This window comes from Oncorhynchus kisutch, linkage group LG14 (assembly GCF_002021735.2).
Source record: "Oncorhynchus kisutch isolate 150728-3 linkage group LG14, Okis_V2, whole genome shotgun sequence".
Taxonomy (NCBI): domain Eukaryota; kingdom Metazoa; phylum Chordata; class Actinopteri; order Salmoniformes; family Salmonidae; genus Oncorhynchus; species Oncorhynchus kisutch.
Window position 1 is genome coordinate 74,048,403 of NC_034187.2, and position 17,530 is coordinate 74,065,932.

At 45.1% G+C, this 17,530-nt stretch overlaps 1 protein-coding gene across 2 annotated transcripts; it reads right to left on the reverse strand.

Annotated features, from left to right (window-relative positions):
• Window positions 1-1,445: 1,445 nt before the first annotated feature.
• On the reverse strand, window positions 1,446-16,537 carry LOC109903356 (histone acetyltransferase KAT2B). Of its 2 annotated transcripts, none has more exons than XM_020499999.2 (18): window positions 16,112-16,537; window positions 15,252-15,378; window positions 14,217-14,362; window positions 14,053-14,139; window positions 13,755-13,936; window positions 13,046-13,237; window positions 12,833-12,936; window positions 12,542-12,667; window positions 12,268-12,407; window positions 10,602-10,810; window positions 7,002-7,128; window positions 6,657-6,767; window positions 6,365-6,508; window positions 6,112-6,226; window positions 5,848-5,875; window positions 5,654-5,717; window positions 5,449-5,533; window positions 1,446-4,508 (listed from the first exon to the last, which is right to left on the reverse strand). In XM_020499999.2, exons 1-18 carry the CDS (start codon window positions 16,310-16,312, stop codon window positions 4,315-4,317), a joined length of 2,382 nt encoding a protein of 793 aa, XP_020355588.1. In that variant the 5' UTR covers window positions 16,313-16,537; the 3' UTR covers window positions 1,446-4,314. The 2 variants fall into 2 exon arrangements, with proteins under 2 accessions (XP_020355588.1, XP_020355587.1); XM_020499998.2 differs by having other exon boundaries at window positions 5,848-5,878; window positions 16,112-16,522.
• Between the last annotated feature and the right edge of the window lie 993 nt (window positions 16,538-17,530).

The window sequence follows — 17,530 nt, forward strand, 5'->3', positions numbered from 1 at the left end:
AGACACCAAGTTCCTCCGCTCTCCCATCTTCAGACAGAAACCCAGGAAGTCCATGAAGACCCAGCCGTCGTCGCTGGAGAAATACAATGAGTCATTTGTGGGATGTCGCTAACATGTGCTTTGTGTCCACACATTGAACACACGTTTTACCCATCCACATCTGTTTGAGAGTTAGTTTGGCACCTGTGTTTGTAAATTATTTCAATAGTTTTTTGTCCAATGAAATAACGGAAGGCAGCTTTAATTGTGGTTCATTTCTTAGTTAATTCTTTGTTCTTATCAGTAGGCTGAATTTAGCCAAATCATCAGGGGTATTGGAGATGTTCAAGTATATCTCCCCAAAATCTATATTCTCTCCATGTCCCCGTTTCGTGATGCCTGTATTGATTGTTAGCCACCTGTAGAGGGCGATGTTAGAACAGCATTCTGCCGGACGACATGTTCCTCATCTACTGTATGGTTGTGTTCAGTCAGTTCACTGTTGTTTATATATGTTTAGCTTGCCTTTTCTAGAACTTTGAATATTCATTTGCCACATGCCGCTGTTTTCATGTGTAAGATGTTTTGGTTTTAAGAATAAACATTCAGTCCATGATTCCTATTCAGCTGAGCCTTTAATGGCCCCGTATACACTCAGGTATACACTCAGGTTGTACATTAAAAGACACCATCTGAAATATAATTTGTAACCTGCATTACTGATGCAGCATAGTGGCTTTAAATAAATAGGCTGAAGTGTGGGGTTGCCCATCTGCAGCTACCTTAAAAAACAATGCATCAAATGCTACTTTCTACAAATACATGTAACTTGTCACTCTGATCTTAAAAAGCCTGTCTCGGCAGAAGTGTATATATAAATATATATTCTTTAAAAATATATATTAAGTGGCAGGCCAACACTGCCAAATTAATATAGGGCAAACAAAAATGTTTAGGGTAGGGACATCCCAAGGATTCCAGATATAGCACTGACCCGCCACCCACTGACCTGGCACTAAACTTTCATCTAACCAATTCGTTCGTCCCCAACTACCTCTGGAGATGATCAGAAAGATCTGATCACGAGGGGCCCATTCCTCTGCCCAGGGGTTACTGACGCCTGCCAGACCTTACAATGCCTGGATGGGTATTTAAGTATCAACTAATCACATTATAGCAATCTGTCACTCGATGACAGTTGATGTGGCACGCAACCATTGGTTGACGCATGCAACCTCTGAGCAGGTGAACTCGACAATGTTATTTTAATCGTCTACACCTGTTATTGCAACTGTGGGCAATCAGAATGTGGATAATATCAGGACATAGGACCCATGTTAGCCACAGGTATAAAAAACGCTATTTGTTTTATATAGATTTGCAAAGTGGTATTTGAGTTGGAATGTCCGAGTCAGTGTGATTTGTAGCAGGAAAAACACAACTCCAATCCATTAGATTCACTTCTATTTTAATCAGTCTATAAAATAGTCTGTCATTCAAACCAATATTACAAAATCCAGGTTTCTCCTAAAGTTTGAAAAAGTACAAACATCTTCTATACAAAACAGCAAAACTACATAGTATTGCACAATCTTTTTATTTTATCTTCAAAGTACAAAGATATCAATCGTCTAGACAGAAATAATAAGACAGAATAAATTATTTTATTAAGCATTATTCCTTAAAAATTACAGCACATAAATAAGGAGAAACTCTACATAGTTAAAATTAGCCATTATTTCATAGTGCTTTTCTCAAAAGACGGAACATCTCAATGGAAAACAAAAAAGCTCTTTCACCATGTGATGCCGAATAGTTGCTTGAAAAAATAAATAAGTGCATTTCCATGGTCACCTTTTGCCCTATGGGACTTTTTACATGGACCAGTATGAAGGGCTTCCCCTCCTTTCAGTTTAAAAACAAACCAGGAAAAATATACAGCAAGTAATTCAAGAGGTTTACAATTGTTAAAATTCATACATACAGATTTAAAATATAATTTTCCTTTTTTGGCAGGATGAACTCTCTAGTAACATACATACAAATTTTGCCCTCATAAATTCTGGGACAGACCTCATCTGAAGTCACGCGTAACACGCACATAAAAATAAAACAAGTCAGATTACTATGGTTCCAGGGAGATGTTTCCCCTAGGTACAGATCTAGGATCAGCTTCCCCTCCCCTAATCCTAACCTTTAGCATTAGTGGGGAAAGTGCAAAACTGACCCAAAATCGGTGTCTAGGTTTTTTTTCACCCTACATCATTACGACCCAGTAACACCATATGGAGACAGAGTCTGAATGGCTGAGTAACTGACTGACTATCCCTCCCCATATCTCTCAGACAGTCCAGTTCTTCACAGATGTGACGTCTTACATGTGGGTTAGGTCAGCTGAACAAATGGAGGGTTGTGTTAGCTGAACAGATGGAGGGTTAGGTCAGCTGAACAGATGGAGGGTTGTGTTAGCTGAACAGATGGAGGGTTAGGTTAGCTGAACAGATGGAGGGTTAGGTTAGCTGAACAGATGGAGGGTTAGGTTAGCTGAACAGATGGAGGGTTAGGTTAGCTGAACAGATGGAGGGTTAGGTTAGCTGAACAGATGGAGGGTTAGGTTAGCTGAACAGATGGAGGGTTAGGTTAGCTGAACAGATGGAGGGTTAGGTTAGCTGAACAGATGGAGGGTTAGGTTAGCTGAACAGATGGAGGGTTAGGTTAGCTGAACAGATGGAGGGTTAGGTTAGCTGAACAGATGGAGGGTTAGGTTAGCTGAACAGATGGAGGGTTAGGTTAGCTGAACAGATGGAGGGTTAGGTTAGCTGAACAGATGGAGGGTTAGGTTAGCTGAACAGATGGAGGGTTAGGTTAGCTGAACAGATGGAGGGTTAGGTTAGCTGAACAGATGGAGGGTTAGGTTAGCTGAACAGATGGAGGGTTAGGTTAGCTGAACAGATGGAGGGTTGTGTTAGCTGAACAGATGGAGGGTTGTGTTAGCTGAACAGATGGAGGGTTGTGTTAGCTGAACAGATGGAGGGTTGTGTTAGCTGAACAGATGGAGGGTTGTGTTAGCTGAACAGATGGAGGGTTGTGTTAGCTGAACAGATGGAGGGTTGTGTTAGCTGAACAGATGGAGGGTTGTGTTAGCTGAACAGATGGAGGGTTGTGTTAGCTGAACAGATGGAGGGTTGTGTTAGCTGAACAGATGGAGGGTTGTGTTAGCTGAACAGATGGAGGGTTGTGTTAGCTGAACAGATGGAGGGTTGTGTTAGCTGAACAGATGGAGGGTTGTGTTAGCTGAACAGATGGAGGGTTGTGTTAGCTGAACAGATGGAGGGTTGTGTTAGCTGAACAGATGGAGGGTTGTGTTAGCTGAACAGATGGAGGGTTGTGTTAGCTGAACAGATGGAGGGTTGTGTTAGCTGAACAGATGGAGGGTTGTGTTAGCTGAACAGATGGAGGGTTGTGTTAGCTGAACAGATGGAGGGTTGTGTTAGCTGAACAGATGGAGGGTTGTGTTAGCTGAACAGATGGAGGGTTGTGTTAGCTGAACAGATGGAGGGTTGTGTTAGCTGAACAGATGGAGGGTTGTGTTAGCTGAACAGATGGAGGGTTGTGTTAGCTGAACAGATGGAGGGTTGTGTTAGCTGAACAGATGGAGGGTTGTGTTAGCTGAACAGATGGAGGGTTGTGTTAGCTGAACAGATGGAGGGTTGTGTTAGCTGAACAGATGGAGGGTTAGGTTAGCTGAACAGATGGAGGGTTAGGTTAGCTGAACAGATGGAGGGTTAGGTTAGCTGAACAGATGGAGGGTTAGGTTAGCTGAACAGATGGAGGGTTAGGTTAGCTAAACAGATAGAGGGTTTGGTTAGCTGAACAGATGGAGGGTTGGGTTAGCTGAACAGATGGAGGGTTGGGTTAGCTGAACAATTGGAGGGTTGGGTTAGCTGAACAGATGGAGGGTTAGGTTAGCTGAACAGATGGAGGGTTGGGTTAGCTGAACAGATGGAGGGTTGGGTTAGCTGAACAATTGGAGGGTTGGGTTAGCTGAACAGATGGAGGGTTGGGTTAGCTGAACAGATGGAGGGTTGGGTTAGATGGAGGGTTGTGTTAGCTGAACAGATGGGAGTTTCTATCTAGGACTTCTGTTTTCCTGAGTGGGACGAGGGATAGTATACTGATTAACCTAAAATCATTCTTCCTACTGGATATATAGCTATCTCTTTTTCTGGTTGAACGCAGTAGAAAAATAAAGAATAAGTAAATAAAAACAAAAACATTTAAAAATCATTAGACCTAAGCCATTGCTCCCTCACCCTTGAAGCCCCTCCCATCTCTTTACTTCTCAATGAGACCTGCCTCCTTGATCTTGGTGTAGAAGAACTTCTCTAGCAGGTTGGCACACTTGTAGTACTCGCTCTCTGGGGGATTGTACTCGCGACAGTTGGTGAAGATGCGCTGCATGTCGGCCATGAAGAGCTTCCGCGTGGTGTAGTACCTGCTCTTCAGACGCTCAGACATCGTCTTCAGGTCTGGAGATAATCACACAACATTAACACGACTCTTGATTGACCTCTATGAAACCAAACGTTGTGATTAACACAATATGACTTAACTAGCCATTACGTGTCTGTCTGTAGGTAACTATACCAGGGAAGAAGAGGCGAAGCCCAAAATCAAATCAAATAAATAAGATGGTCTATTCATATACAGCGTAGCATCTCAATCTCCATTGAATACAGGCATTGACATCAACACCACTCATCGAATATTTTTTAAAGTATTCAAATGAAGAGATGTATCCACCAATCCAAAGAGAAGAATAGGCGGGAGCTTGACAGTCCGCTGTTCCGCTCTGTGATTTTAAAAAAAATATGGAAAGGAGCCAACTACAGGCAAAATCCTAGCGGAAAACCTGGTTCAGTCTGGTTTCCACCAGACACTAGAGGATTAATGAACCTTTCAGCAGAACAATAATCTAAAACACAAGGCAAAATCTACACTGGAGTTGCTTACCAAGAAGACAGTGAATGCTCCTGAGTGGCTGAGTTACAGACTTGACTTAAATCTACTTGAAAATCTATGCAAGACCTGAAAATGGTTGTCAAGCAACGATCAACAACTAACTTGACAGCTTGAATATTTGTGTGGAAAACCCTTAGAGATTTACCCATGTTTCCGCCTTCAATAAATGTAATTCTTCAATAAATTAGCAAACATTTTCACTTTGTCATTACGGGGTATTGTGTGTAGATGGGTCAGAAAAAAATCTATTTAATCCATTTTGAATTCAGGCTGAAACACAACAACATGTGGAACAAGTCAAGGGGTATGAATACTTTCTGAAGGGGCTGTATCGGATTCAATTCAATCATCCATATTTTCTTGCTTACAAGTTATGTATGGCTATATTCCTTCCCCTGAAGAGTTGACCCAGGCACAGATGTGTTCCATGCATAGTGCCATACATACCCATGGGGAAGCGGATGACTTGGTAGTAGCCAGGAGCCTCAGTCTTCTTCACTGGTTCCATGAACGGCCAGGCATTCTGGTGACTCTATAACACATAACGAGAAATCTGTGTGTGTGTGGCTACGAGTTGGTGTGTATGTGCATTTGAGAGTGAGTGAGTACGTGAGTGAGTACGTGTGTGCATGCGTATGTGCGTGTCCCTCACCTTAACATGTTGTAGGATGGTCTTCAGGGTGCTGTACAGCTGATCTGGATCCTTCAGCTCTTTCCTGGGATCACAACAGGAAACAGGAAGTTGTGATCACCTCATTTTCTGTCAGAGTTACCATGACGATGACAGTGGTAGCTCACTGGCTAAGCTTTAGAAGGAAAACTTAAAAGCCGAGCTGAAAGACTCACCCTTTGCCCACCGGTTTCCATCCAGTTTCTCCTGGTGACAAAAAGGAGTTGAGTTAAACTAGAGACACTGTCCACACACTTCTTTGCTGCCCAAATCACTGCTACCTCTTTGGAGACTTGCCTTTGTCCACAATGGCACCCTATTCCCTATATAGTGCCCTACATTTGACCAGGGCCCATGTAGGGAATAGGGTGCCATTTTGGACACATCCTTTGAACCTATGCTGAAGGTAGACTAATATAATGACAGGAGGAGAAACATACGTATTCCAGGAATGCTCTCGATGGGAATCTGTCGAACTCCTTCCTTAAAACAGGAAAGTCCTGGGTAGACCTTTCTGATCTGAGCTTGCTTCCTCTCAATCAGTTTCTTTATGATCTGAAAGCGAGGATGGAGTGAGTGAGGGAGGGAGGGAGGGTGTGAGAGAGAGTGGAAGGGAGACCGAAAGAGAGAGAACTTAGGTAACTCAATTTATTATACAAATAGACATTGTAGGCATGCACACACCACACACACCTCTTTCTGCTTCTTGATAATGACAGAGAACTCCGTGTAAGGGATGCTGGGGTTGAGCTCACAGCCCATCAGTGTCGCTCCCTCGTAGTCTTTGATGTAGCCCAGATACTTGGCCTTAGGAACCTTGATGTCTTTAGAGAAGCCCTGAGACAGAGAGATGGAGAGAAAAAGAAAGACAGAGAGCTGTAAGAATGTTTTTTTTTTTAAAGAGACAGTTTCTTGATGTTTCCCTACATTACAAGATAACCAATGCCATTTGCTGATCTTTTTAAGCAACCAATTATGCACTGACCTGCTTTTTGAAGTAGCCAATGGCATACTCGTCTGCGTAGGTGAGGAAGTTGAGGATGTCGTGCTTGATGTGGTACTCCTTCAGATGGTTCATCAGGTGAGTGCCGTATCCCTTTAAACAATAGGTAGGGGTCAAAGGTCAAAACTGACCAATCAAGAAGTGTGAGGCACGGAGCTCAATGGCAGTAGAATGAATATCAGTTACTACCAACAGAAATGCGACCCAGAACTGTTTGTTTGTGTATAGGCAAGTCCTATGGTCACTGTCATGTCAAACATGTCCATAGGAGTTGGAAAGAGAGCAAACAGATCTGGGGTGTAGGTTAAAAGAGCTGCATTCTCATACCTTGACCTGCTCGTTGGAGGTGACAGCACAGAATACGATCTCTGTGAAGCTCTGCGAGGGGAACATCCGGAAGCAGATCCCTCCAATCACACGGCCATCTTTGATCAGCGACAGAGTCTTGTGCTTTCTGTTTGGAGAGAAAGTGAACGGTTCCCAATTTCTCATTCACCTCAACAGCTCATAATACGCAACTGGGTTCAACTTTAGGCTTAAATAGATACAGCCAGGTGTAATGTCCAATTGTTGCCACTGTTTACATAACGTTGAGGGGTCAAACCTCTGGTTACAACTGTATAGCAACTTCACATTAAACGTTTTCTTTCTGTGCTACAAAGTTGGGACTATTTTTCTCTTTGGTGGTCAGTCAATCAGAGTAGAACTCTAAATCAAATCTTATTTTATTGGTCACATACACAAATTTAGCAGATGTTATTGTGGGTGTAGTGAAATGCTTGTGTTCCTAGCTCCAACAGTGCAGTAATATCTAATAATTCACAACAATACACACAAATCTAAAAGTAAAATAATGGAAATATATAAATATTAGGACGAGCAATGTCGGCATGGCAATGACTAAAATACAGTAAAATAGAATACAGTGTATACACGAGATGAGTAAAGCAGGATGTAAACATTATTAAAGTGATTCTAGTGATTCCAAGTCTATGTACATGGGGCAGCAGCCTCTAAGGGGCAGGGTTGAGTAACCCGGTGGTAGCCGGCTAGTTATGGCTGTTTAACAGTCTGATAGCCTTGAGATAGAAGCTGTTTTTCAGTCTCTCGATCCCAGCTTTTATGCACCTGTACTGACCTCGCCTTCTGGATGATAGCGGGTTGAACAGGCTGTGGCTCGGGTGGTTGATGTCCTTGTTGATCTTTTTGACCTTCCTGTTGTAGGTGTCCTGGAGGGTAGGCAGTGTGCTCCCGATGATGTGTTGTGCAGACCGCACCACCCTCTGGAGAGCCTTGCGGTTGCGGGTGTTGCAGTTGCCATACCAGGCGGTGATACAGCCCGACAGGATGCTCTCAATTGTTGTGCCTTCTTCACCACACTGTCTGTGTGGGTGGACCATTTCAGATCGTCAGTTGATGTGTACGCCGAGGAACTTGAAGCTTTCCACCTTGTCCACTGCGGTCAGCTCCATTGTTTTGTTGATGTTGAAGGGGAGGTTATTTCCTGGCACCACTCCGCCAGGGCCCTCACCTCCTCCCTGTAGAATGTCTCGTCATTGTTGGCCTACTATGGTTGTGGCGTCTGCAAACCTGATGATTAAGTTGAGTGAACAGGGAGTACAGGAGGGAGCTGAGCACACACCCTTGTGGGGCCCCTGTGTCGAGGATCAGTGAAGTGGAGATGTTGTTTCCTACCTTCACCACCACGGGGGGCGGCCCGTCAGGAAGTCCAGCGTCCTGTTGCACAGGGTGGGGTTCATAGCCCAAGCTTGATGATGAGCTTGGAGGGTACTATGGTGTTGAAGGCTGAGCTATAGTCAATGAACAGCATTCTGACATAGGTATTCCTCTTGTCCAGATGGGATAGGGCAGTATGCAGTGCAATGGTGATTGCATCGTCTGTGGATCTATTGGGCGGTAAGGTAGAGGTGATATGATTCTTAACTAGCCTCTAAAAGCACTTCATGATGAAAGAAGTGAGTGCTACGGGGAGATTTAGTTCAGTTATCTTTGCTTTCTTGGGTACAGGAACAATGGTGGACAATGGTGGAAGCAAGTGGGGACAGCAGACTGGGATAGGGAGAGATTGAATTTGTCCGTAAACACTCCAGCCAGCTGGTCTGCGCATGCTCTGAGGACGTGGCTAGGGATGGCGTCTGGCCCAGCAGCCATGTGAGCGTTAAGATGTCTCACTCACATCGGCCATGGAGAACGAGAGCCCACAGTCCTTGGGAGCAGGCCACGTCGATGGCACTGTCTTATCCTCAAAGCGGGCAAAGGTGTTTTTTAAATGTTACCTTTAAAATAAAATTCAAGTCAGTTAAGAACAAATTCTTATTTTCAATGATGGCCTAGGAACAGTGGGTTAACTGCCTTGTTCAGGGGCAGAACGACAGATTTGTGTCTAATAATTTTGCACGCCCAATTTTTCAGTTTTTGATTTGTTAAAAAAGTTTGAAATATCCAATAAATGTCGTTCCACTTCATGATTGTGTCCCACTTGTTGTTGATTCTTCACAAAAAAATACAGTTTTATATCTTTATGTTTGAAGCCTGAAATGTGGCAAAAGGTCGCAAAGTTCAAGGGGGCCGAATACTTTCGCAAGGCACTGTACATCTCATGTCTGAGCCATTGAATTGTGACTCCACTTTGTCTCTGTACTGACGTTTTGCCTGTTTGATTGCTTTACAGAGGGAATAACTACACAGTTTGTATTCAACCATATTCCCAGTCACCTTGCCATGGTTAAATGCGGTGGTTCATGCTTTCAGTTTAGCGTGAATGCTGCCATCCATCCATGGTTTCTGGTTTGGGTAGGTTTTAATAGTAACAGAGGGAACAACATCCTCTATACACTTCCTGATGAACTCAGTCACCGTGTCCATGTATACGTGTATACATCAATATTATTCTTCGAGGCTACCCGGAACATATCCCGTGATCAAAACAAGCATGAATTCTGATTGGTCAGCCCAGTGTTGAATAGACCTTAGCACAGGTACTTCCTTTTTGAGTTTCTGCCTATAGGAAGGGAGGAGCAAAATGGAGTTGTGATCTGATTTTCCAAAGGGACGGCAGGGGAGGGCCTTGTAGGCATCCCGGAAGAGAGAATAGCAGTGGTTGAGTGTTTTAGCAGTGCGAGTACTGCAGTCAATGTGTTGATAGAACTTCAGTAGTGTTTTCCTCAAATTTGCTTTGTTAAAGTCCCCAGCTACAATAAATGTGGGCTCAGGATATGTGGTTACCAGTTTGCATAAAGTCCAGTGTAGTTCCTTGAGAGCCGTCCTGGTATCGGCTTGAGGGGGAATAAACACAGCTGTGACTATAACCGAAGATAATTCTCTTGGGAAGTAATACGGTCGGCATTTGATTGTGGAGTATTCCAAGTCGGGTGAACAATAGGACTTTAGTTTCTGTACATTATCACAATCACACCACGAATGGTTAATTCTTAAACATACACCACTGCCCTTCTTCTTCCTGGAGTTTTTATTTATTTCTGTCTGTGCGGTGTACTGAGAACCAGCTGGCTGTATGGACGGGGACAGTATATACACATTAGCGAGTAATAAACTCGGAAGTGGTGGATGGTGTGCTCGCCTCTTGAGTCGGACTAGAAGTCCACTCCAAATACCTCTTCTCCACGGGTTCTTGGAGCAGCCTCTGGGATAAGTTCAATTGCCCTGGGGGGTGCGAACAAAGGATCCAATTCTTGGAAGTCGTATTCCTGGTCGTAATGCTGGTGAGTTACCGCCGCTCTGATATCCAAAAGTTATTTCCGGCTGTATATAATAACACAAAAAAACGTTCTGGGCTAATAATGTAAGAAATAACACACAAAAAAAACACAAATACTGCAAAGTTGCTTAGGCGCTATAAGGAAAGCTGCCATGTCTGTCGACGGCATCTTTCATGGTAACACTCACGGGTCAAAGACGAGGCGTGTGATATATTCTTTGGGCATGCGAGGCAGCTGGTGAGAGAAGACATTCTGGAGGCCCACCAGCCACATGAGGATCCTCTTGTTGGGCTTCTGGTTGAGGGAGTTCCCGATGACGTGGAACTCTATCACTCCCCTCCTCTCCTCCAGGCGTGCCGCCTCATCACGGGCTGAGTGGGCCGACAGTAGACTGGTCTGGGGGTGGGGAGGGAATGACGTCAGCCTTACTCATTATCAAGTGCTATGACAGCACTCATTTTGATTTAGCAGTGTCCATATATTTGTCACATTATCATCATTCTCAGCAGCAGCAGTAGCTTCACCATAATCATCACCTTCAAACCTCAATACTGCCTCTAAAACATTGACTTAGTGGGGGGTTCTGAACTGCAAGTCAAATATAATCTAATATCCACTAACTGATTTTTAACAGAGATGGAATAGAAAGTGTTAAGCGATGGAAGTATTGATGACTATGTGTTGGACTGAAGAGATGGAAGTATTGATGACTATGTGTTGGACTGAAGAGATGGAAGTATTGATGATGTGTTGGACTGAAGAGATGGAAGTATTGATGACTATGTGTTGGACTGAAGAGATGGAAGTATTGATGACTATGTGTTGGACTGAAGAGATGGAAGTATTGATGATGTGTTGGACTGAAGAGATGGAAGTATTGATGACTATGTGTTGGACTGAAGAGATGGAAGTATTGATGAATATGTGTTGGACTGAAGAGATGGAAGTATTGATGAATATGTGTTGGACTGAAGAGATGGAAGTATTGATGAATATGTGTTGGACTGAAGAGATGGAAGTATTGATGACTATGTGTTGGACTGAAGAGATGGAAGTATTGATGACTATGTGTTGGACTGAAGAGATGGAAGTATTGATGAATATGTGTTGGACGGAAGAGATGGAAGTATTGATGATATGTTGGACTGAAGAGATGGAAGTATTGATGAATACGTGTTGGACTGATTGAGGTCTAGATTCCATCAGATCAAGAGTTAACCGGCGATAGCAGACAGCCGCATAGCGTATGTTTGGTGGTGTTGGAGGTGGAACTGCGCTGGAGCCTTCAAATCGGTGAGCAGCTGCTCTTGCGATCATTGTCACGAAGCCACACCCGCCCCACTCGAGTTAGAAGTTCAGACACAGAAAGTGTAGGCTGTATAGAAATAATGACGCTCAAATAGACGAATCATTAAACAAAATAATTAGTGTTTCTATCATCATAATCAGGTGAATACTACGCCTTACATTCCAGCATGAGGTTGGTGGCACCTTAATTGGGGAGAATGGGCTCGTGGTAATAACTGGGGCGTAATTCGTAGAATGGTAACAAATACATTAAACAATTGGTTTCCAGGTGTTTGATGCCATTCCATTTGCTTCATCCCGGACATAATTATGAGCTGTTTCCCCCTCAGCAGCCTTCTGTGCATTCCAGTAGTCAAACTTGAAGGCTGCATGGGATTTCTCCAAAGGTGACTCCCTGCAGACAATGGCAATGTCCACTTTAGGTATAATGCAAGGAGCCGCCTTTGGATTTGACAGCTCTAACGCAGTTCCACCTCAGGCACCGCCAAAACAATCTGTAAACGGAAGTCTGCTGATTGATCAGAGCCCTGAGTGTTTGATGTTACCTCTGGTCCCAGCATGGAGGCGGGGTCGGTGATGGTTGCCATGACTTCGTTGATGAGTTCCATGGGGATGTCCCCGACAATCCTGAGCTTCTTTGTCTCCTCATGGGGGAGGGGCTCCGATGGCTTCCGCTTCTGCCCACCTACACAGGTAGATCATATGTAAAGTTTCCCCTAGAAACTGATCTAAAGAGAGATTTTACCCCTAATGGTTAAGGTTATAATTTGTGGAGGCTAAGCTGATCCTAGATATGTGCATAGAGCCTGTTGTGTTTACCTGGGCTGGGTTCCAGAACAGAGGCGGTCTTCCTGGCAGGACTGACACTGCCACAGCTGGATGGGTCCACAGATACTGGGCTGGAGTTGTAGTACAGAGGCCTGACCACCGGGGGCGCACTGATCACTGTCATTATACACAAGGGAGCTCATCAGATTACTTTATCAATGGAGAGTAGCACTCATCATATCAATCACATCACAACTTTCCCTACTTAAACTTTTTTAGGCAAGGTAAAACTCTAAGTGAGCGTGTGTTGGACAAGCTGGCTAAAGGTCAGGTGTGTTTTACCTGTATGGATGGGGATCGGTCCTCCTGAGGATCCAGCCAGGAATTCTTCACTCCAGATGGGAGAGCTGTGACTGTACACCTCCTCCTCCAGCATGGACAGGAATCTACAGCACACAGATATCATCATCACACCTACTGTAGACCGAGACTAGGAATCCTCCTCTATCTCGTGTGTGTGTACGTTTGTGTGTATGTGAAGAATTTGTCTCTTACTTGGGGAAGTGTGTGAGGATGAGAGTGCGTTTCTCCGGGGGTAGCTTATCCTTCTCCTGCCTGGCCTGCTCTAGCAGCTGTTTCCTCATTACAGTGAAGACGGAGCGCAGCAGGGTCCGACCGAAGATTTGGGTCGTCTCGTACCGCGGTAGACTGTCACAGAACTGAGGGACGTTGCAGTAGCACAGCCATCTGGGGGAAAACACACCACAAAAATGTGGGTTTGATTCTAGGTCATATAACGGTGATACAATTTGCATGAAATGTACACATCTATTGGAATGAAGAGAAAATGAATCTGTTGGTAGCAAGTTATGGGAGTGACTGGGGCTACTGGGGACTAAAAACACCATAGCTACCCTATGTTTAAGTGTTTGAGAACACACGATTGTGTGGGACTCAAAATGGGCCAAAATCCCCAAGATCCAGGGAGGAAAAGGGACCTTGTGCATTTCAGTTAAAACAACAACCCAATGTTTATATCCCAGGACAAATCATGTCTGGTGTGGATGAACAAAATCTACATGGGTGTGATGGCGCACGTGGACGCACGTGTGCGCCCGGTGCAGTCAGCATGTAAGCATTAAGAACATGAAGCCAGTCCACAGTGTGGTCAGTGCATTAGGAATAAACATGTCATGACTGTGAACGCATCATCAAAGCGTGCCTGCCAGCAGTTGCATTCATATCATCAAAGGGCGCCTACTACCTGGTGTAGTTGACTTTGTACCCGGCGGCATCATCAGCAGGGGCCCGCTGTCGTCTCTGTGAGGGTGTCTCCAGCTGCCAGTAGTTGATCTGGTTGAGGAACATCTTGGCCAGCTCCACGATGGTCTGACGCTCCTTGGAGGGAAGATGGCTGAACTTGTACTGGACAAAGTTATTCACCCCCTGTGAAGAGACACAGAGATCATGTAAGCAACATATAAATGTATACATCTTGTGGAAGTGTGATCTAAATATGTATTTTTTTGCTAGGCGTGTGTGTATTTGTTGTGTACACTTGCCTGTTCAATGCTAGGTTTCTCAAAGGGAGGACTCTCCTGTGCCTCCACCACAGGTCTGCCCATCTGAAGGATGCATTTCCTCAATAGCTGAAGGTGAAAGAAGGACATTGTGAGACAGATGCACTGGAAGTAATGTGTTGTTGACATGTTGAGCTGTGGCCTACCTTGAAGAGGGAGAAGTAGACTTGTTTGGTGTCAGCATCCTCCTCTTTGTGGACACATGTGTTCAGGTACTCCACGTCCAGAGCAATGCCCAGAAGCCTGTTCATCTCCTCCTCTGAAACGTTCTCCAGGTGGGTTACATGGTCACCTGAAAAGGAGAGACAGTGAGTGAGAGTGCGAAGACATACTTTAGTTTTGATGACCAATGTGTCCCTGAAAACCTGTTACCTCCTTATTATCTGGATTTCTAGAACATTCCACCTGCCTATATCATGCCCTTACACGAGGCAGTGGCACCCCATCCCCATGTCTCCCCTCTGACCCTCTCTCCCCCTCCAGTACACAGGGCAACCCCTCCCCATGTCTCCCCTCTGACCCTCTCTCCCCCTCCAGTACACAGGGCAACCCCTCCCCATGTCTCCCCTCTGACCCTCTCTCCCCCTCCAGTACACAGGGCAACCCCTCCCCATGTCCCCCCTCTGACCCTCTCTCCCCCTCCAGTACACAGGGCAACCCCTCCCCATGTCTCCCCTCTGACCCTCTCTCCCCCTCCAGTACACAGGGCAACCCCTCCCCATGTCCCCCCTCTGACCCTCTCTCCCCCTCCAGTACACAGGGAAACCCCTCCCCATGTCTCCCCTCTGACCCTCTCTCCCCCTCCAGTACACAGGGCAACCCCTCCCCATGTCCCCCCTCTGACCCTCTCTCCCCCTCCAGTACACAGGGCAACCCCTCCCCATGTCTCCCCTCTAACCCTCTCTCCCCCTCCAGTACACAGGGCAACCCCTCCTAATGTCTCCGCTCTCAACCCTCTCTCCCCCTCCAGTACACAGGGCAACCCCTCCCCATGTCCCCCCTCTGACCCTCCAGTACACAGGGCAACCCCTCCCCATGTCCCCCCTCTGACCCTCTCTCCCCCTCCAGTACACAGGGCAACCCCTCTCCATGTCTCCCCTCTGACCCTCTCTCCCCCTCCAGTACACAGGGCAACCCCTCCTAATGTCTCCACTCTCAACCCTCTCTCCCCCTAGTCTTACCCAGTGTATGAGAGCAGCTACGGCAGGGGTCCTGAAGGTTGAAAGTGTTGGGCTGCTGGTCTGTACGGGGTGGTGTGGGAGGGGGGTTCTGGCTCTTCCAGCTGTTACACTTACAGGCCCCCTCAGCCTACAGCACAGGGTTCCACCGGTTAGAAACACACACACTGTATGCATACACACACATGTTTAGAAGCATAACGTAATCCCATTGAATTTATATGCATAAATTGACAAAGACAAAGTGGCATAGCTAGACAATGCCTGTTGGGCCAGCCCTCTCTCACTACAACTCTTAGCTGGAGCCAAACTGTGCACAGGAACAAGAGCCAAGGAACAACAACAAACCCCGCCCCCTAGCAGCTGTCACTGTCAAAACAAAGACGTTGTCTCTCCCTGCAGATGATATATAACTGCAATAAATACTTTCTATTTTACCACGGTGCGCTGACAGACGGAAAAAACACTGTCACTATCCCAGTGGGGTGAATTACGCCCCGCACACTCCCCTTGTTGGAGGCATTCCGCACCAAGGCATGCAGGCTAACCTGAATTTGTCAAAGCACCTTGAGAATGTTTAGTCCACTCTCCCGCCTAGAAATACATATTTTAACATGATAATATGGGAGCGCTAAACTGTACATTTGGCCGTTTTTTTCCTGATGTTTATTTCCAATAGGATCATTTTACATAACTAGAGCATGAGGGATATGAAGAAATGCAAGCGCAGCAATGGCTTCCTTTGCTGCGTTTGCATTTTGGTAGCGCTGCAAACCAACAAGCATCTGAAACTCAAACCACTTTCAAAACATTGCAAAATGTATAATTGCTAATTAATGTAAAAATTGACTACTTAAAACTACCTTGCAAGATGAATAAACTCCGAGCTTCTCCAGTTTCTTCGGGCGCGGGGAGGAGCGGAGCTGCGCCTTCTTCACCGCGATTCGTGCCGATCCTACCGTGGCGCCCGAACCCTCGGTTCCCCCGGCTCCCGGAGCCGCAGGCGCCGATCCCGCTGCACCGATGGCCGGGGAGCCCTGCTGAATCCCTGCGCTCCCGGACATCCTCGAGACCGAACGGGATCCCCGACCCTGGAATTAAATGGTTTAGGTGTCCCGTTCTCTATTCCACTACTGGAGAATCAGACATGGCGCTGATCCGTTTTTTTTATAGCTCAATGCGCTGATCCCTATTTTTTTATTTGTCATTGTAGGTCCATTTTTCCTCCACTAGGGGAGACAAAATGGATATTCCAGTGAGTAGGCTTGGCCAGGGGTTCCCAAACCTTTTTGGTCCGCGACCCCATTTTGATATCAAAAACCCACACCATGTAAAACACAAAAGGTGATGTAATCAACAGCCAATGTCTACTTTTTTTAACTGTGTCTTTGACAGTCTAATATAAATCAGTCTGACAGCATCATTGATGTTCTTTTCCCCCCCAGTCTGATTTAGTGCCTCTAATGAGTCCTACACAGGCTTGTGTGCATATGGGTGTAATAATACCCATAAAACCTAATGGTCAAAAAGGGAAATGGTTCCAATAGTTTTTTCACAATTAATATTTTCCCATAGTGGATTTTAAAAACACTTAAAATAAGGTCTGTTTGGTGTAGGTTTACCCTGGCATGACGTTTTGATAACCAGGTAAATCTCTCTAGGACAATGTGACTTTTATCAACATCAATGATGGGGTCATAATAATATGCAGCTTAAACCGTTCAAAAGATAGAACTACATTTGTAGGAAGAAAACAGAAACCACTGTTTATTACAACCGCATCTAGCTGCTACTGGAGGTTAAGGACATCATTTTATATCAGAATTTCCTGTTTTCAAACCCCTAGTTTGGGAAATGCTGGAGTAGGCTATGATCCAGGGTAGAGGTCACAAAAAAATGTAACCATTGGTAGTGAGAATTTCAAGGTCAAATGTAATGACCTGGGACAAATAGAGTAACACACCGTCATAGGCAAAATAATAATAATAAGACATAGGAAAAGCAGACAAAAGACTCTGGGGATGATGTCCACCTTACAAATACCACAATAATGTACTAGGCCTTGTAGTTACACAATACATATATAATGAAATGTTTCCAATTAAAGGCCGATTATTACATCTTACAATACAGTTTTGTTATCCTGACTCGATATTCAGAGAGCCAGGGTGAGGACAGGTCTGACAGGACCACTAGTACCTTAGTCGATAGTGTGACCTCAATAGGCAAAGCTAAGTGGTCAAAGGTCAGATAAAAAGAACAGGATGCCACTGGTGACCTCC